Source organism: Biomphalaria glabrata, chromosome 9 (assembly GCF_947242115.1).
Source record: "Biomphalaria glabrata chromosome 9, xgBioGlab47.1, whole genome shotgun sequence".
NCBI lineage: Eukaryota > Metazoa > Mollusca > Gastropoda > Planorbidae > Biomphalaria > Biomphalaria glabrata.
In genome coordinates, this window is record NC_074719.1 from 38,196,260 (window position 1) to 38,222,847 (window position 26,588).

At 34.8% G+C, this 26,588-nt stretch overlaps 2 protein-coding genes and 1 long non-coding RNA gene across 5 annotated transcripts in view; 1 reads left to right on the forward strand and 2 right to left on the reverse strand.

Moving 5' to 3' along the window:
- Nucleotides 1-26,588, forward strand: part of LOC129928423 (uncharacterized) — a 235,472-nt gene that overhangs the window by 7,815 nt on the left and 201,069 nt on the right. The gene's annotated exons all lie outside the window — the stretch shown is intronic.
- LOC106061060 (uncharacterized) lies at nucleotides 1,448-26,270 on the reverse strand. 3 transcript variants are annotated; one of them, XM_056042721.1, is made up of 10 exons: nucleotides 26,188-26,270; nucleotides 25,069-25,154; nucleotides 23,915-23,995; nucleotides 22,817-22,912; nucleotides 21,790-21,879; nucleotides 10,148-10,240; nucleotides 8,350-8,442; nucleotides 7,267-7,362; nucleotides 5,791-5,877; nucleotides 1,448-2,675 (listed from the first exon to the last, which is right to left on the reverse strand). In XM_056042721.1, exons 2-10 carry the CDS (start codon nucleotides 25,135-25,137, stop codon nucleotides 2,226-2,228), a joined length of 1,155 nt encoding a protein of 384 aa, XP_055898696.1. In that variant the 5' UTR covers nucleotides 25,138-25,154; nucleotides 26,188-26,270; the 3' UTR covers nucleotides 1,448-2,225. The 3 variants fall into 3 exon arrangements, with proteins under 3 accessions (XP_055898696.1, XP_055898695.1, XP_055898698.1); XM_056042720.1 differs by having other exon boundaries at nucleotides 25,069-25,164; nucleotides 26,188-26,262; XM_056042723.1 differs by lacking the exon at nucleotides 7,267-7,362 and having other exon boundaries at nucleotides 25,069-25,164; nucleotides 26,188-26,262.
- LOC129928424 (uncharacterized) lies at nucleotides 15,909-17,980 on the reverse strand. Its single transcript, XR_008779975.1, has 3 exons — nucleotides 17,769-17,980; nucleotides 16,349-16,416; nucleotides 15,909-16,018 (listed from the first exon to the last, which is right to left on the reverse strand). It is a non-coding gene; the product is annotated as an uncharacterized LOC129928424 (long non-coding RNA).

Below are 26,588 nucleotides of genomic sequence, written 5' to 3' on the forward strand. Positions count from 1 at the left end.
GAGCTAGCACTAAGCACGCCAACAGGACAATCTCTCCGTCTGAGCTAACAGGACAATCTCTCCGTCGAGCTAGCACTAAGCACGCCAACAGGACAATCTCTCCGTCTGAGCTAACAGGACAATCTCTCCGTCTGAGCTAACAAGACAATTTCTCTGTCTGAGCTAGCACTAAGCACGCCAACAGGACAATTTCTCCGTCTGAGCTAACAGGACAATCTCTCCGTCTGAGCTAACAGGACAATCTCTCCGTCTGAGCTAGCACTCAGCACGCCAACAGGACAATCTCTCCGTCTGAGCTAACAGGACAATCTCTCCGTCTTAGCTAACAGGACAATCTCTCCGTCTGAGCTAACAGGACAATCTCTCCATCTGAGCTAGCACTAAGCACGCCAACAGGACAATCTCTCCGTCTGAGCTAACAGGACAATCTCTCCGTCTTAGCTAACAGGACAATCTCTCCATCTGAGCTAGCACTAAGCACGCAAACAGGACAATCTCTCCGTCTGAGCTAACAGGACAATCTCTCCGTCTGAGCTAACAGGACAATCTCTTCCTCTGAGCTAGCACTAAGCACGCCAACAGGACAATCTCTCCGTCTGAGCTAACACTAAGCACGCCAACAGAACAATCTTTCTGTCTCAGCTAACAGGACAATCTCTCAGTCTGAGCTAACACTAAGCACGCCAACAGGACAATCTCTCCGTCTGAGCTAACAGGACAATCTCTCCGTCTGAGCTAACAGGACAATCTCTCCGTCTGAGTTAACAGGACAATCTCTCCGTCTGAGCTAGCACTAATCACGCCAACAGGACAATCTCTCCGTCTGAGCTAACAGGACAATCTCTCCGTCTGAGCTAGCACTAGGCACGCTAACAGGACAATCTCTCCGTCTGAGCTAGCACTAAGCACGCCAACAGGACAATCTCTCCGTCTGAGCTAACAGGACAATCTCTCCGTCTGAGCTAGCACTAAGCACGCCAACAGGACAATCTCTTCGTCTGAGCTAACAGGACAATCTCTCCGTCTGAGCTAGCACTAAGCACACCAACAGGACTTTTCAGACTTTAGCAATGTCCATAATAGTGTTTACATTACACTCTTACAGTATTACAATGAACTAGTTAGTGATGAAATAAACCTGTAAAAAAGATAATTAGCATAAAAAATATTGATGTCACTACCATTTCTCAATAGTCATTACAACTGACCAGAAACTAACAAGAATCATAGTGAAATGAAATTAAACAATGACAAGTATTTTCTAGATCTAGAGTCTAGAGGTTTAAGCTCTAGATCTAGATGAAAACAGTGTACTGAGCAATGAAGTCACAACATGTACCATATGCCTCAGAAGAAAATGGGCACTCAAAAGTGTGTCGCCTTAGGAGATTTTAACAAATCTAGTAAATTTGATAGAACCTGGTCTACAGCTTACATTTCATTAAAGAAAGACCATAGGAGATGAACAAAGTAGCAAAATACTTCAATTTGTAGTTAACATTTCAAATACAGTACACTATGTTTTTCATATATTTACAATGTGTTGTTTTTACTGAGAAAATGTATCCTTAGTTTGATGCCCCGAGCCATTTGATGCCCCGTGTGGCCCGCACCACCCGCACATTGCTAGCTACGCCACTACATTAATAATGTTTAGGAGGACAGACAGTATAAAACATTTTTCTTCTACGCTGCTTCAAGTCTCCAGTTGATTCAAAGAAAGTTCGTAACATGTTCACTTTACCAATATTTCGGTAAAAGAAAAATAATTTTACATTTTTTTCTAATAAAAAAAAACAACAACAATAATAAGTTAAAAGTTAAGACAATTATGATAACATTATAGCAGAAATATATTTCAATAAATTATATAAGGAGAAAAAATAATATATCGATTATTGATTACTTCCCCATAAGAAGCGTGACTGTCCGACATTATTACTTCTTGTTTATAAAGTAGACTACTCAAAGTACCGCTACAAAAGAAAAGTAATTGCTAAAGATAGTTAAAGGCAATAAAATAAAACTACATAAAACTGCAAAATAATTGTGTAAAAAATATAATGTACCGTATACAATGATACAAACTGTAATTAATGTTATGGCTTTATGCAGGCCTAATACACTACACGTCTGTATGATATGGTTGGTCTGTATATCAACATTCTGTTGACGGCCTGTTGGGTTATAATTATACATTCACTTATTAATAAACCACCTGCTCTTTACGGGATAATGGTTATCACTGTGTTGTCTATGTGTGATTGACAGGCTGGGCAGCGGTCAACCTTTGAGCAGCAGTCCTCACATGAGACAAAATGGCCGCAAGGGGTGAAGGTCATGCACGAGTCCTTGCTCCTGCAAACTTTACAGAGTCGCTGTGCTTTCAAAGCTTCCAATTCGTGAGCAAGCTGTTGACACAGAACGTTCGAATCTAAAGTCACACTTGAGCTAGTGGGGCTTTCACATTGCTGAAGGCATGCATCCGTGTTACTTGGATCCCCTTTGCTTTGACCGGAACTGGTTGACAAGGAAGACTGGAGCGGAACATTTTGAATCTGGTCATTGCTTACAGTGGCGTTATGACAGAGCGGATCGTCGTCCTCACACTTCTGGAACATACTTAACCTGGACATATTTACTTCTGCACATTTCTTGCTTCTATAATTTTGAATCTGTAAGAAAAAAAAAACAAGAAACAAGAAATTGAATATGATTTTAATTAATCAGCACATCAATACACTTTAGTCCCTGTGCGATTAGAAATATTTTCACCAATTGTTTTTGTTGAGTTTTTAGCTTTCTCAATGAGCTATAATCGTGTTTTTTTTCAATGCATAAAAAGAAAATTCTCTCAGGGCTCAAGAGTCCTCAAGGGGACTACTTCAACTAATACCACCACATCTGTCAAGTACGTTTTCCTTCCCTTGTTAAAAGATACTAAACAAAATAATTAATTACCAATAGTTAATTAAATAATTAGTTAATTTTTTTAAAATTGATTCTTATGTTGTCAGGTAAAAGAACTAATTATGCAAAATTTTTAGCTTAATCCGAGATTGGGTAGGGAGAAATAACATGTACACACTTTTTGCCAGACAGACAGACAGACAGACAGACAGTAGGTTAAGTGAGTTTTTTCTCCCACTTCCCATCCTTGCATCAATCATTCAAAGTTGATGACAGTACACGATTCAATTTTAAAAAATTACCTGTTGATTAATTAGTGGGAATCATGTTTACTTTTTATAGAAAAGGAGAGCTTATTTCTGTAGTATTGATCTATCTAAGGCAGTGTTTCTGGGGTTCTTTCTCTTTGACTAGCTTTGTTTTTAAATATGTTGGATAAGTGCGCTTTCAACACGTGGATAATAATGTCTGCAGAAGTTCATAATTTATTTTTGCTCATCGCTTCCAAAAAAATTCTCTTGCCAGCATAGGTAGAGAGGGGGAGAGCTTTATTTTTTGTTTCTTATCTGGCGGGAATCACAGTTTAAAGTAGCACTGACATATAATAGAGTTCATCGATGCTCATTAGCGCTTAGGTTTCGAGCCAATGACTACCATGTTCGATTCTTAGGAAAGACTTCATTAATTTTTTTTTTGACCATCCCAGGTCAAAATTTGACATTTTTTTGGCGAAAAAAAAGTAGTTGGTTACTTTATGTACGACTGTGTTTAAATGATGTTCTTGAGCCTCGGGACCTTACGTTTAAGCTATTGAACAACTTAAATAACTCCTAAACCTGACACAGTCACACTTTATAAAAGGTTATAATAATAATAATTTATAGCTTTTATATAACGCTACTTTCATGCTTATAGCATGCTTAAAGCGTGACATTTTATGGGGAAAAATCCAATCTCATTTGTGGACCAGTGGGAAGGGGGGGAGGAGGTATCTGGGAGAAGGTTTTTCCGTGCTGCCTTCAGGCGCTCAGTAAACACTAGAGATGGGAATCGAACCCAACTTTTAAACTTCGGGTTCGGTTCGGTTCGGTCAGATTTAAGATTGAGTTCGGTTCGGTTCGGTTCGATGTTATGAAATTATGTAATAGCAAAATTAAGTTATAAGGTTTAATACAATTTATCACTTTCATTTGAATTTTTACATAAAACAAATACTTTGCAACATATAATAGGGCCTATGGGCAATACTTTTCCCAAAATAATGTTGCCTACATACATTTTAAGCGTTGTAAAAATTTCTTAATGGAGATAGAAATGAATATGCGTCAGGTTTTCGCTCAAGTCGGCAAGTGGTTTAATTCTGGGCGTGACTCAGCGCTAAGCGTATTGTGACCTTTTTCTCTCAGTAAGAATGATAATTTTTTAAAAAGACTAATTTCGATGTGCTTTCTTTCACAAAGCACCATTCATCATAATAAAAAAAAGTCGAGGGCCATATGAAATCTAATAATAAAGAGGCAGACCTGGCCAATAGAATTATGCAAGGGACATTCTAGGTAGGCCTACATATTGCGCACGTACTTCTATAATGGGCATGATCTTTTTAAACAAATATTCTTCGTGTAAAGACGTCTCTATCGAGGATTTTTTTTCACACATAAGTCGTCACTATAATAAATTGCAATATACGGAAGAAATTCGACTATTCTGAGACAAAAAAAAAATGCAGAAGAATCTCAATAGCGGAGATGTTTTAAAATGTTTACTTCAAAACGTTTTGACCCATATTGTGCATACGCGCCTCGCAAAAAAGCAGTCTTCAGTTGACAAGGTCTTATTAGAAGATAAAATGACATCTCCTACTTAATATATTTTATTTTTTTTAACATGTAGTTATACTAATATTCAGATAAGTTACAATGAAAATAAAAAAAATTTTCGACGCCCCCTCTCCTTGTTAGTTGGTCGTTGGTTTGTCGCTTACAAACAGCTAGTACAACTGAACCAATAAAGGCGTTTTATATTTTTACCGGTAAGGATAGTATAGAGGGACTTCTTATGGTCCGACAGTTACGCTGGGCAGGGCATGTATCGACCACCTGCGGACAGTGGTTATGCTTGCCCTGGATGTGGCAAATATGTGGTCACATCTGGGACTGCGCAGCCATGGGAAAAACTGCATTCCTCACTAATCTTCGGACTCGAAGACAAGCCTTATAATAATATTTAAACTTAATATTATTATTATTGTGAACAACTCAATATAGCCTAACTGTTATTACAATATTCACATACTTAACTTGAGATAGAGATGTAATATTAATGAAATATACTGATATTTAAACGAAATCTAGGTCACCACAAAACAACTTCTTTACTCTTTCATATCTCAAGATTGTCTGCCGTTTCACATTTGCATTACGCTAATTTCATCATACTCAATACATAAACACAAATCAGTCGCTTAACCTCTTCTTATCGACACCAGACACCACACACACACTCTATGACACCCCTTTTTGTCAGGAAGTTGCGTCTCCCCATCCCCCAATTCAAGGTACTCGCCATTTTAAAATCAAAAATATAAAAAAAAGGATGTACAAATTGCAAAATTAATTCGGTTAAGAAAAGGAGGGTTCGTTCGGTTCGGTTCGTACCAAGCAGTTTCAAAGTTCGGGTTCGGTTCGGTCATAAGTGAGGTTCGAGTTCGGTTCGTTCGGTTCGGGTTCGTTTCGTTTCCATCTCTAGTAAACACTACTCTGCTCGGGTTGGGTGTCGAACCTCGAGCTCCCTTCATAGGTAGCCAAGCTAAGTTCAGGTGTAATTACCCTCTCGACCACGCGTCCCACAAACATACATTCCTATGAATATAACACTCACTGCCTCTGTAATGTTCTCATCGAATAGATTCTCGTCGATGTATCTAAATTCAAAGTCACCGCTACTGCTATGACAACCATGGTCATACTGAGGATACACAGAAAATCAACGTACAATTAATAAACAACAAATCAGAGGAGTTTGTCTTACACTTGCTTTCATAAGGTTGTTATTTCCGGTAGTCGTAAAGGACATTAAGCAATCCACTACCTGATACAATGGAGGCGCGGTGGCTGAGGGGTAAAGTTTTTGGCTTCCGAGATGGGGGTCCCGTGTTTAAATCAAAGTGAAGACTGGGAATTTGGATTTTGGGATCGTTAGGGCGCCTCTGAGTCTGAAATGGGTACTTGATATAAGCTGTGAAAAAGTGAAAGCAGTTGGTCCTTGTGCTGAGCATATGAAACCCTCGTTAACCGTGGGCCACAGAAACAGATTGACCTTTACATCATCCGCCCTATCTGCTTTCAATGGTATGCGTCTCAAATAGTCCACCAGTCCAACCCCTGGCCATCAGGTGTATCCTGCGGAACTGTTTTCTCCAACAAGAGATGGAGTGAAGGCATTTAGCTGGCGCCTAAACTAGTAACCTTCAGACAAGAAGTACTTGTTAGCCATGGCAGGCTTTCTACCAATGAGAAGGAAAATTCTGAATGCAAAATTATGTAGCTTCGGAACTATACCCAAACATGGGAGAGGCTTGGAGAGTCGATCCTGAGGAAAAATCAGGAAATGGCGTCCCTTAGGCAGTTTGTAGAGATCTGTGCTACATCTTACCAAAACCTGCGACGCCGCTGACATTAAACTGTAATAACACTTTGGAGACTCTAGCTGCGCGAAGAATTGTTAATTGCTGTGTGGGTGATAATGTTGCGACCATAACTAATGCCCAAGATATACATATATATATGTCTTAAACTTTCACACTAGACTGTGCACACAGTCCTGTCCACTTCATTCATTCTAGATGTCCAGTTAAGCTTCCATATGAGACATTGGATTTTTTTAATGAATTCTTGTTTTGTCACATCTAAGAAATAATTGCGCGAAATTTTCAGCTGGATTCGAGATTGTATGTGGAAGAAATTACATGTGCAAACTATTTACCAGACAAACATTAATTTGATATAAGCTTTGTAAAAATACAATTAAAAAAAGAAAAAGAAAGAAGAATCTAAAGAATGTAAAAAGAAAAAAAAATTACTCTTTTTCTCCTAATTGACGATACCATCGTTGATTTGATCTCATTAAATTAAATAAATGTCTGATTTTATAAACTATACTTTGCTTTCCAATTTAACTCTATACCAAATAGAACACTTTCTGATAACAAACGAAAATGTTATTGAAGCTTAATAAAAACATGGTAGTGAAATACTAATGAGCGAAATGAATAATTCCGTCGGAACGTGAAAAATAGTTACGGAGAGAAAGGGTTAATATAACCTGAACCCAGGCAATGTAATACATAGAACTTACCATCAAAAATTCCTTATATTCGGTGTATGTTTCTAGGTCCTGAGTGAGATTGCCAAAGCCCTTGATGCTTAATATTTCATTTATCTGCACGTCCACCTATCCAACAACCAAAAATATAGCTATAAACATCTCTTTTCTATTACTAGAAGACGACAAAAATAACACACAGCTGTAATTCTATTCCCTTATGACACCGGTATGCTAAATGCATCTAATTAAATCTCTAGTTTAAATCGAGCATACGTGGCCTCTGGAGGAAGGTTCCTTCGTGCTGCTTAAGGGCCCGAAACAAATAAACAAATAGTATCATGTTACAATCTTTACAAGATAACCACGTGACTACGCAAGTTTGGGATGTTTCTTCAATTTTGAATATTATTATATCCTAGCTCAAACCACCCACATGGCGGCGGGCAATGGTGGCGTAAATGGCTAAAATCAGAGACTATCGCGAATACCACACGACCAGGCAGCCATCACTGGCGGATCGGGGGGGGGGGGGTTGGATCCGCATGTGGCGATCGCCGCCCCCCCCCCCAACCCCTCGGGTTAGGGTTTACTGGGCGTTAAGGTTAGCGTTAGGGTTTTGAAAAAAAATCGCCCTCCACCACTTCAAAGTTCTGAATCCGCTAGTGGCAGCCATCGTCACCTAAAGATGGTTGCAGTATAAAGTTCCTTTGTATATACACCCGTTTAAACATAAGTAACAAGAAAAAATAAAAAAAAACATTTCAAAAAAATACACGAAACATAAAACAAATTTCCCCTTTCAGACCTTGCGAACTATATGACAGGATAGCGAGAAAAAAACGTTGAATCCCGCACTCTTTTGTAAATGATCTATCTAGCTGTTTCGTTCTAAAGCCGCCGGCTAAAGGCGGCTAAAAGAAAATCTAAACCGACCACCTGCAGACAATGGTTATGCTTGAGCTAGATGTGGCAAAAATATGCAGGCTGCAGCTGTCTAGTCAGTTTTTCATGGGACCACCAATCTCTTCTTGATCTTTCTCAATATTTCAACTATTAAAAACTAAAACAGCGCAGGCCTAGTAGACATGTGTTTAAAGTTGCTATTCAGCTTACCGGGCCCACCACTTGATTGTTCAATAGCCTCACTGTACGGACGACATTTCCATTGCCAATAATTTCAATGTTGTCTGAGTACCTGTTGGCTGTCTACCGAAAAATATTTCTACATTCAGTTATAAAGGAAGAGCAAGCATATAACATATTGCAGGGAATAGTTTCAGGAATATATTCATGTCAAGTGAAATTTAAAATGTTTGCAATTACTACAATGAAGAATAATAGTTTGAAAGATACTTTAAAAAAAACACCTCTCCTTATAAGAAGTTGAAGACTACTTTGTAAGAGCGAATATTTTACTCATAATAACTAATGATTGATAGATTGAAACATGTTATGACAAGATTAGGAATTAGTTATTTGTTTCGGGAATAGGGTAAAGTTTTACTTAGCGACGATGACGTAAAGTGGGTTAAAAAACAAGAACGCTCTAAGTGACGCTACAAAGAAGACGCTTCGTATAGAGCAGTACAATAGATATACGGATTTACGGACATAGCTGACAGCGGACGATTCCCTTCTTGATGATTAAATATATTTGTAGAACAACATCAGCGTCCACTACTATTTTGATTGTTTCGGCCTTTCGCCAGTGTTACTGAAGTAGTTTGAGTTCAGTGTTACTTCCAGTCAGACGTAGATCTACACTAGTTATATTTCAAAGAATCAACACCGCGCGAAAGCCTTAACAAACAAAACTGGAAAAGTCCCCCTCCCCCTCTCAAAAAGAATCCTGGGTTCAGCGTACCTATACATCTACTCAGAGTAAGTTAAGTGAAGTTTCCCCCTTTCAGACCTTGTGGTCTCTAGGGCAGATGATGTAAAGGCCATCTGTTTCTGTGGCCCACGGTTAACGAGGGTGTCATGTGGCCAGCACAACGACCAACCGCCTTTAATTGTCCTCAACTAATGTCTAATACTTTTAGAGCTGGGTGAAATCATTGGCTCCCGAGGATCCCGAAATTCAAAATCCCAGTCTTCACCAGGATTTGAACTCAGGGTAAGAATATATAATTCTAATGATAGGCCTATAGGTCTAGACTTAAAAGACTGTGTGCAAAATGTTCCCGGAACTTTAATGTATTAAACTCTTAGATGGATAAAACTGTTACGTACGCATGTTAGTGTAAAAGTGGAATGGTGCGAATGCGTGTTGAAGGGAGAGAACCAAAATAGAGGAATAGAAACAAAATAGTGGTTTTATTGTTCATGAAGATTAAATTACTTATAACCTATGACGTTCACGTTTTGTGTTGTTTTATTATTAAAAGAGTCTCTTCACATAACAAAACTTAACAAAGACCCACATGTAGAAATACCAGAAGGTGTACGTCTGTTCAAGATAAAGATTGTCTGGTCCACTAGCCCAATTTAAATTATTTTTTTTAAATTAAAAAAAATGTTGACTGTCAAATTAGAATCATCAAAAAGCTAGTAATTTTTTCCCTAATATCAGTTCTCAAATTTCTAAGAAAATCGTTTGAGCAATTTCGAAAATAGTACGCAGTCTTTCAGTCTGTTATAAAAAAAAAATTCGACTAAAATGACCAACTTCTTGGCTCAATTCAACAAGATTACAATAAACAGTGGACGTACACAAGGACCTCTCACGTGACTGACTGCTGAAGTACTATGGGCCCTTCACTGTTTGACGTCTAATCACATAGTCGTTTAGGGTAGTTGACTGTATAACTGTAATGACTGTCTGAGTGGGAGAGAGAGACAGAGAGAGAGCGAGACAGAGAGTGAGAAATATAAAAAAAACAAAGACTATTTATGGATATAAGTAATGTACCAAATCATCTTCAAATTTTCCCTGAATGTGAATATCAAGAATGGTATTGCCGTTTCCTTGGATACGCAGTGAGCCTTTGTGCTTGATGTAAGACTGTAGACAAGATGCAAGGCAAAATTTAACACAAAACAAATGCAAGATTTAAAACAAAGGGATTACAGGGTTTAAGGAACCTTTCTTTTTGCAACTTACGATACATTTGTAAATAATTACAGAGCCGTATAGTTAGCGATATAATTAAAAGAAATACATTTTTAGAATGGTTGAATTATTATGGCATAATGGAAACTTATTCTATTTTGTTTACTTTAAGAAATGTATAATTATAAAGCAGTTGTAGTCGGGAGCAGATTATTTGTTAAAATAAAAGAAGAAATAATCTGGCAGTTCCAAACTGCTATGTGGTGATAATTTTTAAAAATCTATCTTACTGCTCTGACATGATGCCACTTTGACGGAAGTAGGTCACAACATAAATATTTGTTTCATTTTTGTATTCACGGCGTCTGCTTTTTTTTTTCTTTCATAATACTATGGTGTGGAGGGGTAATAGCCGCTATTAGTTTTAAATTAGTTTCAACTGTAACGCAGAACAGGTATCTGATTCTACGAATATAAAATCAATAGTATTAACTGTCTGGAGATATAACCTAACCTATCCACAAATGGACTGTCATTTCAAAATTAGTCAAACATTAGGCTTATTGTATAACCTAGAATGGGTTGTTAAAAGCATTTATTATTTTTATGAAATTGTAATTGATTCATAGTTATCTCAGATCTGGACTCCATGACGAGTCTATATGAAATTCAACTCTGCTAGATTGTAGTTTTAATAATTGTCTCATTTTAAAATTTAATAAGCCAGATGTATACAAAGACATAAATATATGTTTTATAATATATATATATATATGGGCAGTCAATAAGGTGCTGTCCCATCATGCCTGTCTTTCTCGTTTGGGTACCCTATGTAGCATAGCACATTTTCATAAATCGTATAAAAAATACCCCCCCCCCCGCTAAAAAAAAAAAAAAAAAAAAAAAGGTTCATAATATTTACTATTACAATTTTTAGGGGTTTTATTTTGGCTTTAGACTAGAGACTACTTGTTGATCTAGATCAGTGATTCCCAAAGTGGTCCATATGGACCCCCAGGGGTCTACGACGACCTCCAGGGGGTCCACGGAAGTTAAAAAAGAAATTGGGGGTCTATGAGATGCTTTTGGGGGTCTACGCTAATGGATTCCATTTAAAACCATTACACAATTATAGTCACCGGGCTATGCCTGCAATCGCCGATTTTTAATTGTTTCGTTGACGAAGGCACTGCTATTTTTTTTATTTTTTTTTAACATTTACTAACTCTGACCCATAGACTATATATTACATGGACTGCCAACACTAAGGAAACTAAGCATAAGTTCCTTTCACCGAGGCGTCCTTGGTTGCGTGGTAAATTGACTTCCGGTAGAATTTGTTACTATATAAAGAAACTATTCCCGAAGATTTTTACCATCAATTTTACAGCAAATCATAAATGGAAACTTAATTGTCATATACGATGTTACAGAGGTAAGTGTGCACAAATCAATTTGTGACTTAGATCTATGACTATAAAGCTTTGTAACTGATTTTCTTAGCCAATATAGATAATTAGCCAAGCCTGTATTTCGTGTATTCTTGTTTACGACATTAATTGTCTGCTAATTGGTGCTGCCAGTTTGGATTATTTGTTTTTCTTTTTTTTTTCATCACATTTGATAATTATTACCATTATTTTTACAATGTATATTTTAAATGTGATAAGCGATTTACTGTAAGAGTCAATACATTTCTGAGAGTGTCATTTATTAATTTTGTATATAATGGGTGATACAGGCCTAAGTTAAGTCTGTGAATGAGTCAGTCTAAATAAAATAACAATATAGTGAGTCAATAATTTTAAGCCTACAATCTTACATCTTTACCAACTTTTGTTCAGATCTACAAATATTTTTTTTATTCAATTTGATTTTAATTTCAAGATAATGTGCATTTTTATCTATAGTAATGGAAAATCAGCCATAAAAAAAAATCAACGATGTATGTATGGCTAACTGAAAAATCTGCATAAAAATTTCGGCCTTCAAGTTTTTAGTGTTTTTTTTTTTTAACTAACTAGAATCCCAAATAACATCCAATTCTTCTAAAAGCTATAAAAAGATCTGATATTGTTTCGAATATATTCGCCCAATAAAATTTTAGAATCATTTAGGCTCTACTTCACTAGAAAGTGATTGTACACATAAACATGTAGACTTTCACCCAGATGTAGTGACCTATGGCTATAAACTTTATCTACAAATACGAACTTACACACAACACACTACTACACTACTATATATATATATATATATACATATATATATACATATATATATATATATATATATATATATATATATATATATATATATATATATATATATATAATAGAACACTAAACACTATTTATGTAAATGCCCATTTTTAAGTTTGTAAAATAATAATTTGTTTTTATAAAAAATCTGGCTATGCCTATAGTACTTTTAACAAAATTATGACTAAAAATATTATGAACGTCGAGTCTCTAGATTCATCATCTTTGTGTGTCTGATAAACCCAGAGAATGAAGATATAGAATCTATATAGGCCCCCTATTATATAGAATCTAGCTTTAGTTGACTCTAGACTAGATCTAGATCTAGGATAATTTCAAGTCTAGATGTTCAGCTTCATCTTACCTTGATCATGATGATTAATTTTAATCTGACTTCCTGACTTGTTAACTTAAACTTCGTCTTACTTAGCCCTTAGGCGCCTTAGCCTTATAGCTTCTTCATATGTGAATCATGAATGGAAGTGCTTGGCTCACAGTGTCACAGATCGTTCTTTAAACTATTTGAAGATCTACTTTATCTTTACTAACGACTCTAATCTATATCTAGTTTATGTCTATATTTTATATGATAATAATAGACATAGACTCTTATTATACTTATAATAAAGACAAAGTTATAAGATCTAGTATCTTTATCTAGATCTATTCCCATTTCTGATTTATACACTACAGATTTAATGTTTCTGATGAGCAATACTACTATCTACAGCCATGCCCATTAACATAGGCCCTACTCATGTACTAGATCTAGCTCTTTTGATCACAACTCATATCTTGCCTAGATATAAACAACTGTACTAGATTGGACTAGACATTCTAATCGGTTCTATTTTCGTTTTTCATTAGTCTCACATATTCTAGTAGGCAATAGGTACCAAATTGTGCTATTTATTCACTGTAGATCTAGATCTTAACTTTTCTCTTAACTACCAAAGAAGTACACAAAGGATGTTGAAAGGTACCCAAAGGGCTCTTATTGCTACCATTCAATGTGTGGAATCAAGTATTTACCCAGATACTGCCACAATATGCTCTTATTGTTTTCAAAGGAGTTTTCACACAGTGCCAGAAGCTGTATAAATACATTTAACAGTAAGTTTTTAAGTAATTAATCATTTATTTTTAAACGTTATGTAAGTCTATTTTAATTGTAAGAATCCATGTGCTATTTTATTTAAAGCTAACTTATAGGTGAATATTTACACAATATTGTTGTTATGTTGTAAATAAAACATATTATATTCCCTCCAGCCTGTGCAGGGTATTTCTAAAGTGATAATTTTCTCATGCAGGCCAATACCACTCTTTTGTTATCTAAGGTGTTTTCCTTCAAATTATACTTTCTTGCATAAGAATTAAATATATTATGCAACAATTTTCAATTAGAAATACAGATTAACCAGTTATCTTGGTGGAAAAGGATGTCAGATGAGTTGAGAAAATGCTTAAAGAAAGTCTTTACATAATTCTTTAAACTAAGTCACTATAAATATTTTGGAGATTTTTAAAATTTAATTAGAATTTTATTATTGCTCACATTAAAAGCAATTGTTCTTTTCTTTTCCGCAGATGTATATTTCAAGAAGAAATGATGCTTTCTTATTTCTAAGAGTTTATCAATAGGATGAATGCCACAAAACTCACTTGTTATGCCAGAAACTCTTCCTACGAAACTTCCAGTAAGTAAAAAAAAGAAGTAAAGTTTCCCTTTCAGACCTTGTGATCGATAGGGCAGATGATGTAAAGATCATCTGTTTCTGACCATTCTGTTGCCTACGGTTAACGAGGGTGTCATGTGGCCAGCACAGTGACCAACCGCCATTACTTTCCCCAACTAATGTCAGGTACCCATTAGAGCTGAGTGGACTCAGACTCAAATTAAAAATTCCCGTCTACACCAGGATTTGAACCCCGGTCCCCGGTTCGGAAGCCAAGCGCTTTACCGCTAAGCCACCAGGCCTCCTTTCAGTAAGTAGGGCAGCTTAAAATTTAATACTTTTATCTTAGTGCAAAAAGAATAAAAGCTGTCTTCAAATTCTCCCTTTAAATTTGCAAAGATATGTTTATAATTTAATGTATGCAGTAAAAAATTATGTTTCAAACACTCAGTACAATATTCAATGACTCTCTTTATTTGGGTTACCTCAGCAATGCTTGTGCAGAAAATTTCCTGAATTTTTTTAAAAATCTGTTCCCTTCACTTTCAAGTGCATTTAATCATTCATTAAATTTTCATAATATTACTGAATATAATGTCAAAGATTAAATATTGTTATTATTATACTATTCCTTTTTTTTTGTAATATTTTGGTTTCATAATATGTTCCCATAGCATTTTTTGTGTAAAACCTCTAATATACTTTACTATACTCCTAATATACTTTTTAAGGAACTGTTTTGTTAGATGTTTTCAGAATTGATTTTATCCGTAAAGGACTTGAACATATGGAAGTTTGGTACTATATGAAACTAAGATTGAATTGGTGACTTGTTATGAATTTAATGTATGTTGTTTCTATTCCATCAACAGTACTAGAATTTGTCCAGTGCCTGTGATCCTCTGAGTTGAAGGAGAATGTGCTCCATAATACCTACTAGGAGCTTGCTGATAGCTGGAAGTTCATGAATACTATGTTGTCCTTGATTTGATGATTCTGAAAACTACCATTTCTTAAGACTTGAGCATTATTTCTATAATTTAATAAAATCTTTTTCAGGAAATATTGTGTTTATAATATTAAGAAAGGGAAGATAATATTGTTCTTACTAATATTATTGACTTATTAAAATAGAAAGCACATCATTACCAATATTCACTTGTCAATAAATGTTAGCATTATTCAATTTTTAGTTACATGTTCAAACTATTAAATTTTATTATTTAAATTATAGCAACTTTCTCTTTCAGTCAAGCTTAAGATACATTCCTGTAAAAAGTCTATAATAATAAGTTAATGTCGATGTAGTATTGTTCAGACACTTACAAGTTTAATCATCTATACTTCACAAAAAAAAAGTGTTTGAATGGTTTTCATTTGTTTGTACATCAAATATGTATTAATATAATTATCATTTTTAGATGAAACATTAAATACTGAAGATGACCATCTCAATTTCTGATGTAGGCCTATTCTCATTTCATGAAATAAACAAAATATTATCTGAAATTTCATCCCTTCATGGTAACTGTAACTGGCTTCATAAAAAAATGGAGTGATGACTGGGTTGACTATACATTTTTGTATAAATAATGCATCAATGAATGTAGCTTTTACTGTTCTTTTCCTCATCTTGAAATGTGTGGACTGATAATTAGCTGTTGCATGGTACTTTAAATGACAAATATCTTCTACTCATTACAATAGCATATTTCCATGCTGTTTGGCTAAGTGGAAGCAGATAAAATTTGTTCCTCTATTAGCTGTAAAATCTCGAAATTCATGAGCAGCTGAGAAAAAAAGAAAAGAAATTCAAACTAGTTTAGACATGTTATAAATATATATATTTGCTAATTAAAAAATGTAAGACTACTTTATGTTACAACAATGGACAGCATCTTTAAAGTTGATTTCAATGCAATCACAAGAAATAATTTTTTCTCTACAATTAGGCCTGCTTTAATGATTTTTTTTTATGTAAATAAATTTTATGCATAGGATTAAATATAACATGTACTTAAGGAGATTTTTTACCTATTATTTCACAATTACAAGTAATTTAAAGTGATACATGTATTGATAACAGAATGTTATTGGAGAAAGTAAAAAAAAAATCTCACTTGTAGTAGATCCCTTTCAATTTGAAAATTATTGACAATCAAATCAGGTTTGTGGAAGTAGTATGCTCCTTAAGTAAAAAACAACAAAAACAACGAAAATGCATTATAAAAAGTTTTCGCTTTAAATAAAATTTCTCTTGGGTGACTTGAGTAGAAAGTAATAGAAATATGAACTTCATTTAGCAATATGCTCACACTAAGCAGAAGTGGTTTTTACTAGTGAAAATTGTCTGTCCAAATAAGCTATTGAAACTACTGTTAGCTTCACATGATATGAACTGTAAAGTTTGACAGTTCTTCATCTAAGACTTTTAGGTACCGGTATTATCTATCAAGAGCAGGGTAAAACAAGGATGGGTTTTGGCCATCAACACTATTCGGAATTGTTTCGTCTGTACTCTCATAGCGCCTTGGAAGATGGAGTAGGCCCTATATATCCACAGTAGATCGGATGGAAGGCTTCTTAAACTGGCTTGGCCAAAACGAGGAAACTACATAACCTGATTAGGGAACTGATGTTTGACGACGATGCTGCTCTCACTACCTTTCGCAGTAATTATTACAAAGGCTAGTCAATACTTCGACAGCTGCAGGTCAATAGTTCAGTCTTACAATAACTCTCACCAAGACAGAAAAAGGGCATAAAAAGTCAACATCATCAAACTCCATTTGAGTGAGGGCTTGAGAGGCTCAAATCTTCTCTTGCAAAAGCCCTGGACAGAAACCCTGCTGTCTTGCGTAGTGCATACATGTCACCATACAGATTGAGAATTTTTTGTTCTGACCTGTTGAGACGGAGATCAGCAAGTCTGGGGCAGTCAAACAGAAAATGAGGCACGGGGGCACCAGGATTTGAAATTTGGCCATAGCCGTGAGAAACATGAGGCAACAGGACAGTGGCCTGTCCTGCACCGTGTTATAATAACTTGCCATAAAACATCACAGAATGTACTTTTTCTATTTTATCAACGACAGCATCTAAATGCCAAACATACTTTTCTTACATTTTTCAACTCGGAGAAAACTTTACATCTAGACTTATTACTTTTACTTTAGGCCTATACATAGTTTATAGGACTTTTTTACAACTTATAAACGAAAGGTCATTTTAGCCTATTATAGTAAGAGCATATAGATCTAAATTTACCGGGTTATCCTTCTGAATAAGTCTTACTATTTGGTTTATATATATATATATATATATATATATATATATATATATATATATATATATATATATATATATATATATATATATATATAGGCTATGCTCTCACAAGAACCTCAATTCAATCAATGTCGTAAACAAGAAAATACACGAAATACAGGCTTGGCTAATTAGTCTATATTGGCTAAGAAAATCAGCTATAAAGCTTTACAGTTATAGATCTAAGTCAGAAATTGATTTGTGCACACTTACCTCTGTAACATCTTCTTTAACAATTCAGTTTCCATTCATGATTTGCTGTAAAAGTGGTGGTAAAAATCTTCGAGAATGGTTTCTTTATACGTAAAAAAAAAATCTACCGGAAGTCAATTTACCACGCAACCAAGGACGCCTCCGTGAACGGGACTTGTTTATTGAAAAATATAGGCTTAGTGCGTAGAGTTGGCAGTCCATGTAATATATAGTCTATGCTCTGACCTAATAGAACGATAGAGTGGATATAATTAGATCTGAATAAATAAAATGTCAATAAGACTTAATACTTATGTATTTATTGTAGAATAAGGATTGTGGTAAGTGATTACCAGCTGTTTGAGTCTGATGGTAGAGATAGTGATTATTTAGTTCAACTGGAGAGTGGAATGCAACTAAATGTGTGGCATTTGAAGGTTATTGAGCTCTGTAGAGTAAACCTATTCTAGACTTCAAGATTCTATTTAAAACATGTTAATAGTAATAATATAGTATAATAATCTGTATTATCCGTGAGGAAATTTGTTTTACAATTGTGCCTTACACATTACAATACATTATAAGAGCAAACAATTTGTAGGATATTGCACAAACTATGAAACAGAGGTGGTTGTTTTTTGCTTAAAATCTGTATAGCTTACCTATCAATGCCTTTTTTTTTTCTTAACTAATTGTCCAAGTGTGCGCTTTGTTTGTTGGCGATGATCTTGGTACAACATTGAACGTTACTATCTTATAAAGTATATTTTAGTTTTTTATGTTCAGATTGCCATACATGGCAGTAATGTTGAAACTTAAAATAATGCAGACGTTAGCATGGTAAAACATTGATGCTTATCCTATTAGGACTATTTTTCACTATAATAAACTAAATATTTTTATGATGTTATTAGTTTTATTTTATGTGCATTGATTTCTTAGAATGAATAATACGATGCTGTACATCTGCTCTCATGGATGGGGTAGTTATTTCCTGACAACAGCAGAACCTCACTTTTATTTTCTTTTATTTTCAGCACACATGATACTTTATTGGTACGCCTACCTTAGCTAATTCTTTAACTTTCAATCCTGGTGAAATCCTTTTGTGCGAATCAAAAGTTTTTATTTTAATAACTTTTTAAAATATCCTAATTATGTCTACAGGTAACTGATATTTAACATGGTCGAATCTAGAAAGAAATGTAGACAGTATAGTATTGAATATTTGAAATTTGGCTTCATTCCTTCCTCATCCAGCAAGCTATTACCTATGTGCCTTTTATGTAACAAAATTTTGTGTAATGACGCCATGAAACCATCTAAACTAGAGAATCATCTGAAACGATGCCACCCAGATAAAATTGATAAAGACTTGAAGTATTTTCAAACACTTAAAGAAAGATCTCAGAATAGACCTACAGTGGACAAAATGTTCACTTCGACATCACAAAGAGAAGATGATGGTTTACGAGCATCTTACAATATTTCTTTACTGATAGCAAAATCCGGAAAACCTCACACTGTAGGTGAAAAATTGATTTTGCCAGCCGTTGCAGAAGTCTTACAAACTGTTTTACACAAGTTTGCTTCTGATATCATTAAAAGAATTCCTTTAAGTAACAACACAGTTCAAAGACGAATAGATGAAATGAGTTATGACACTGAAAACTTCTTGTGTAAATATTTGCAAACTACATGTTTCTCTATACAGCTGGACGAGTCAACCTTGCCTAGTAATGAAGCATTATTGTTGGCATATGTTCGTTTTATTATGGATCAAGAAATCCACGAAGAACTTCTATTTGCAAAAACTTTGGCCACTGACACAAAAGGCGAATCAATACTGAAAGTTTTGAAGGACTACTTTAAAGAAAAAGAGATCCATTTAGGAAATAGAATATCAGTAGCAACAGATGGAGCACCCGCAATGGTTGGACGCTACCGAGGATTTGTGAGCCTTTGAAAAGAAAATGTACCCGGCGTGTTAGCAACACACTGCGTTATCCATAGACAACATTTAGTTGCTAAAAATCTCAGTGTCAGATTGCATGAATCTCTTCAGTTTGTCATTACTGCTGTTAATCGAATCCGAGCCAACGCTTTGAATACTCGATTATTTGCTCAATTGTGTGAAGAAAATGACGAGAACTTTCACCAACTGCTCCTTCACACTGAAATTCGATGGTTGTCGAAAGGCTTATGTAGGACTAGATTTTTTTCTCTTTTTGACACTGTTTCAGAGTTCTTGCATGATAAAGATTCAATTTTTAAAACAAAAGTTAATTAAGCGGAAATCGGACATTGCCTATTTGACAGACTTATTTCAGAAATTTAATGAAGTTAACTTGCAGCTACAAGGGGATAACCTGAATTTGATCAAAACAAAGTCCATGATCTCAGCATTTCTTGCAAGAATAAAATTAATGAAGCAAAACATTGGTCGTGGCGAATTTTCCCAATTTCCAAATTTAGAACACAAAATGTCAGGAGGACATTTTCATTTATGTTGAGCATTTGAATTCCCTATATTCTGATTTTCAAATTAGATTTGAGGATATTCTGAATATGGTAATACCTCAGTGGATTATCGATCCAAATGTTGATATTATAGAAGAGGATGATGTAGCATTGCAAGAAGAACTTCTAGGAATAAGTACTAATGAAGAACTGAAAGTACAATTTAAAGGATATCAGCTCTTTTGGCTTCCAAAAGATATACCCGATACGTATCCCATATTATGGAATATCGTCAGACAGTTTCTAATTGCTTTTCCATCTTCCTATCTTATGGCAAGAGGGTTCAGCGCTGTTACCAATCTTCTAATAAATACAAGAAACAAACTGGACATCACTAACAGAGGAGATTGAAGATTAAGCCTAACGAAATGGAAGCCCAACATTGATATGTTGGTATCAAAGCATCAGGCCCATCCTTCCCACTCATTTGCTTTGTACAATTTTTTTTTGCTTCATACTTTCATGTAAAACTTATTAAATTTTATTTTGCTTCGTTTTAATTTGTATATATACCAATTAACATGTGCTTCATGATAATTTGTTTTACTTTTATTCACATAAATACAGTTTAAAAAGTTTAAAAAAATTGAGTTGTTACATTTACAAAATTAAAATAAAAGTTAAGCAGGGGGTCTACCGAAAACCAGAAAACATGTTAGGGGGTCTACGAGACAAAAAAGTTTGGGAACCACTGATCTAGATCTAGTCGTTTCAAAATTGTTCTGCACATTATTTTCCCCCTGCATTATAAATGACCCCTTTCCCATCTCATTCATTAGAATATTTTCAAATGAACCCCCCCCCCCACCTTCCTGCAAAACAGTTTGAAAGAACAAAATTTACATTTCTCAAAATGTCGTCCCCCCCTCTCTACATATTTATTTTTTATTTATCAGTCAGAGATTTAGATCCTCTCACACCATACTACACATTCTCCAACACACAAAGCAACACGTACACACACTCACACTTTTGAATTTGCCCTTATATTCTTTGTGACAAATTTTAGGACCTTTTAATGTTTACTTTAGAGGACTACTTTTACACCTAGATGTAGTCGTTTTAAAATTGTTCTACACACACACACACACGCTTTTATCCAGATGTTAAAACACATTTTGATACTATAAATAATCTAATCGCTGACATCCCCACTGACTTACAGTCAGGATCTAGATGTGTGAAGAAATATACATTAAACAAATTGGAACGAAAAAAAAAACTTCCGCACTAAAAAAAAAGTGCTCATACGCAGAAGGATTTATTGTTTATATACTTTACATATTCAAATGTCGCTTTTTAATACATTCTTAATGGAAATGGCGAATAATAAAATAAATTCTAGTACATTTATCCGCTGCTGTTTCGATATTGAAAATGGCTTAGTTGTAGTTAAGTTTTAACAGGTTTCATTTCTCGTCCACGTCAAGTGGGAAAATGAGTGATTCTTATAAATAAGTGAATGAGTAGTCAATGCTAGGAATTTTATGTTGAATGCATTATATATAGCATTACATCTTACCTTTTCGTAATACATTTGAAAGTTTTCAGCTCCAGTAACACGGTAACCCTTGCCAGTAACCATTAGAACATCATTATGTACAATAACTGTCTAAAAAAAAACAAACCCATTAGGTCAAATAAAACAACGAACTCGAGATCATTAGAACTTAATGTACAATAAACAAGTGTTAACAGATCAAAGTTAAGGAACTGATTATGCCGTTGTATCTTTCTTTAATTGACAGACAAGGACCAATAAATGTCTTCTCAAACCCATATTTGACATTTTTTTTTTTAAATAGCGTCCGTTTTTTATTCCAACTATCTAGAACATGAATAGATCGTATAATCAATTGTAATTCTTAATTAGGAATCCGAAACGCAACATTACCTACATGTTCATGAGTGCCTACACCCACAGATAATCAATCTGTCTATGTTAAGTGTCATTATCTACTGAACATCGAGGTTTTTATTTCCTTTTTTTTTTTTTGGAAAAGGGGTGGGGGGGATGGGTCAAGGAATTTTAAAAGTTGGGTTGATGTAAACGCCAGGATGGCCTTCGGCCATGCCTTCTATCCCTTGCACCCGGAGTGCCAGATGTATAAACAAACACCATTTAGCCACGTTATTCTCCATCTCTTCTATACAAATTACGTAATACACTAAGGCTGTCACGTGATACGTTTTTTTTTTCGTTGTTTTATCAATATTATCACGTGGCTAAATGGTGTTTGTTTACGATTGGTAAATGAGGCTCATTAATTCATCTAATAACAGTTCAGTTTACTACATAAGACTGTTCCGAACAATGTTTATTCATTTTCTCTTTACCAAGTACCAGTTAATTTGTTTTTAATCTAAATTAATTTTAAGCTGATAACATACAGGCGGCAATGTCGCCAGTGTCAACGCTATACATAACCTAACATTTTTTTCCTTTTGAAAATATCAAGAGTCACTCTGGAATAACCGTCCAGTGTGAACCCTTGCTAAGTTTGCAAGCAGATATGAGGAAAGGTAATAGAACAAATGCTCAACCAAACCTTTCCGAATGCATCCTGCCTTAGATAAAAGGTCAACCTCTTGATGGTATTGCCGTTGCCTATGATGTTCAAAACACCTTCATGAATAAGGTTGATCTAAAAACACAGACAAATATTTCCAGGTAGGTACAACAAAAGAAGCAAAGTGAAAAATAAAGCTTATATAAGGGAAAAACTGCACATTGTTAGACATATTTCTCAATAATGTACGATTTATTTCTACTATTCAATATCATAAAAAATTAATCGATTTCCAATATTGAAATATTTACTTGGCTGATATTTTATTAATTCATGTTTTATTAGATGCAATAAATAATTGAGCATGGCTTCACCATGATCCGAGAATAGAAAGTGGGTGAAGATAACATGAACAAAATTTGCAAAAGAATAGGTAGAAAAACATACAGAGTGAGTTGATATAAGCTATGTAACAATAGAGAGGAATCAAAGCAGTAAGTATAAGCCATAGAAACTATCCTAGAATACTAAACAGAATGGAGTATTCTATTTAAATAAGTAAGCTGAGTAAAGACTACAATGGAAAGAAAAAAAAAAGTTTTATAAAGGGTTTTGAGTTTTGCGAAATAGTTTTAAAATAAATCTTATGAAGATTCCTACCCCTTCATTTTTTAAAAAAAGTAACTTTAAAAAAACCCAGAGTAAACAGATTTTTGACGTAGCCATCGCGTCGGCATTAGTTACAGTTATGTTGATTACTGATGGCCACACATGGCATTCGGACAATATCAGGCCAATGTCCGGTTACTTGTCCCGCGAATCTTGTACCAACATTTGTATTGTCTCGTAAAGTGTAAATAGAAGAAAAAAAAAATTCCCTCTTCCGGCCGAAAAAAAAGTTTGACATTAATGAATTCGATAATTAAGATTAAAATATCTCTGAAAAAAAAATCTTTCAGAAGACTAATCGATACCCATAACAGATGCATTCTAAGGTGATGGTGCAATGTGGTTTCATTCGCGATTAGATTTATTTAATTATTTAAGACAGAAATTAGGGCAGACCTGCAACTCGTCAGACAGCTCAAAAACAATAGCGGCTGTTTAAAAAAACAAACAAATACAAAATTGAATTACTCTGCCGGTGAAGTCCAAGCTTCCCTCAATTTGCTGATTATCGCCTATGATGTTCAGGACATCACCATGCTCCGAACATACCTAAACAAGATAAAGAAGGTAGATTTAGTTAAAACCTTTTTCCTGTAGAGTAGAGAGAAATTTAAAAAATAAATCTATAGCAGCTTGAGAATATATGCGGCAACTATGTGAGAATATAAGGTAACATTACAGTACATTGTTTTTCAAAATTGTCATAAAAGTTCAGTTGAAGACTCTCGTGAATCTAGGCGTATGGAAGCGTCTGTCCTGGAAAAGTCTAAGCTCATGTACATTTGTTAGGGAAGAAAGAGCAGATGTCGTTGTACTGGCCACATGATACTCTCGTCATCTCTCGGCTAAAAAAAACATATAACCTAAACATAATCTGCACATAAATAGAAATGATTAAAAGTGATTTTTGATGGCCATTAGAAATTTTCATCTCTGGCTGATTGCCATGAAAAGATCGATATTTTTTGTTTCTGGTGTACAGAATATGTTAATAAGTTTTGTATTTGCAAATAAAAGTAAATGATAATTATTTTTTTACACTTTTTAACGATACTAAATCAATTTGCAGCAGAAAAAGGAAAAAAAAAAAGCAATAGAAAAAAAGAATGTTTTAAAACAAAAGATAATCTAAGGGGAATTATCCGCTTATTTCTGCCATTTATCAGAAAATTACGGGTATTAGCTCCCTTTCTGTTATATAAAACACAATTTATTAATTAGTATTATATAATTACCTAATTAGTTGATATTTCGAATTTATTCGTGTATTGTTATCAAATATGAATAAATATGCAAAATTTCTGCTTGAACCGAGATTTGGAATTTTGTGAGAAAAAAAGTGATTCATGTCTTGTTAGGTTCAATGAATGATTGTGAAAAGTTTTAACTTGATCCGAGAAAGGGAAAATGGAGAAAAAATAAATGTAAACTTTTTGCCAGACAGACATCAGACAGACAGACAGAGTGAGTTGATATATTAAAGTTTGTAAAATCACGCAAATTACTGCACTTGCAGTAGGAATAGACGAAGAGCGCTTTGAGCATGCGTAAGTACCATGGCAGTAAATATACACATAGACACAGAGGCAGGAAGAGAAAACAAATCAGTGTGAAGTACTTACAGTGCTGGAGCTGCTCTTGGAGCTGTTCCTGTGATGAGTTCCGAAAAGAGTGCTGTCCACATTCCCCATGGCAGGATCATAAGCAGCTGGAAAATACTAAACATGAATTGTTGAGAATTTATACGTTTTTGCCTAACACGATGTTAATTTGCTGTTTTTTTTTACAAAGCTTCTATCAACTCACTCTATCTGTTTATAACCTCTTCACACCTTGCGATCTATGGGGCAGATGATGTCAAGGTCATCTGTTTCTTTGGCCTACGGTTAATGAGCACCGAGCTCACCGGGTATTATGTGACCAGCACAACGACCAACCGTCTTTATTTTACCCAAACTAAAGTCAGGTACCCATTAGAGTTGGGTGGACTCAGGGGCGCCCTAAAAATCCCGAAATTCGAAATCACAGTCTTCACCGGGACTTGAAACCAGGACTTCATGTTCAGAAGCAAACCTGTTTTATCTGTATGTCTGGTAAAAAGTTTGTACACGTTATTTCTCCCACACTCAGTCTCCGATCCAACTGAAATTTTGCACAATTATTTCTTTTAACTGACAACACAAGAATTAATTGTAAAAATTCACCAATCAGTTGGAAAAAATATGTTGTTTGGTATCTCGAACAAGGGAAAAAAAATTTAATTGACTGAACTGGTGGTTTAAGCTGAATTAGTTCCCTTTATATGTTGTAGTCGTCTGTTAACATATAACTTGGGCGCACTAGGTGCATTAGTTGTTGTTCCATGTATGCCTAGAAGTCCTCATACACTAGATCTAGCGCCTTCAAGGATAATGATTGTAGAACTACTAAAGTTTGTGGCCTAGACAATCTAGTTGCTGCAAACACAAGATTCTGCTGTCAAGCTGCTAAATAACATAGAGATCTAAATCTATATCTGACATCACGAGGGAGGATGTGGACCATAAGAAAATATAGAGCTTGCGATATACAGATATAAGTTTCTAAATTTAGATCTAGACTCTAAGGACAGACACATCTAGATCTAGATCTACATACTACACTGATCCTTAACTGTCTTAAAATGTCTAAATTCTAGATATAAATCTTATTCTAAAATTCATATATAAGAATACTTGACGAATTAACTATAACGAAATTACCAAAGCTAGATTAGTATCTCTCTAAATTATTTTGCTCTGTTAAAGGTGTTAGTCGTGGAGATCTCTATATCTATATGTATTGACTGCATCGGACGCACCTTAGAAACTAAACAAAGTTGTTTAAGATGATCAAATATCTCATGTTTCTGCAAATGATACAGTATTTGGAAATTCCCGAAGATGTTTTTTTTTTTAAATTTTTAAATGGCTTTCGTTGTTCGTCTCCTTTAAGCTTTTGAACTTAATAAATAAAAGGCACGACTCCCGTTGTTCTATTGAATGCTATGTAAAGAAAGATGCTAGACGTGTACTCGTCTAATACTTATTTACATGAATGGACAATGTAGAATAAAATAGAGGGGGGGGGGATTTGCATCTATCTCGTTAGCAATATCGTATCA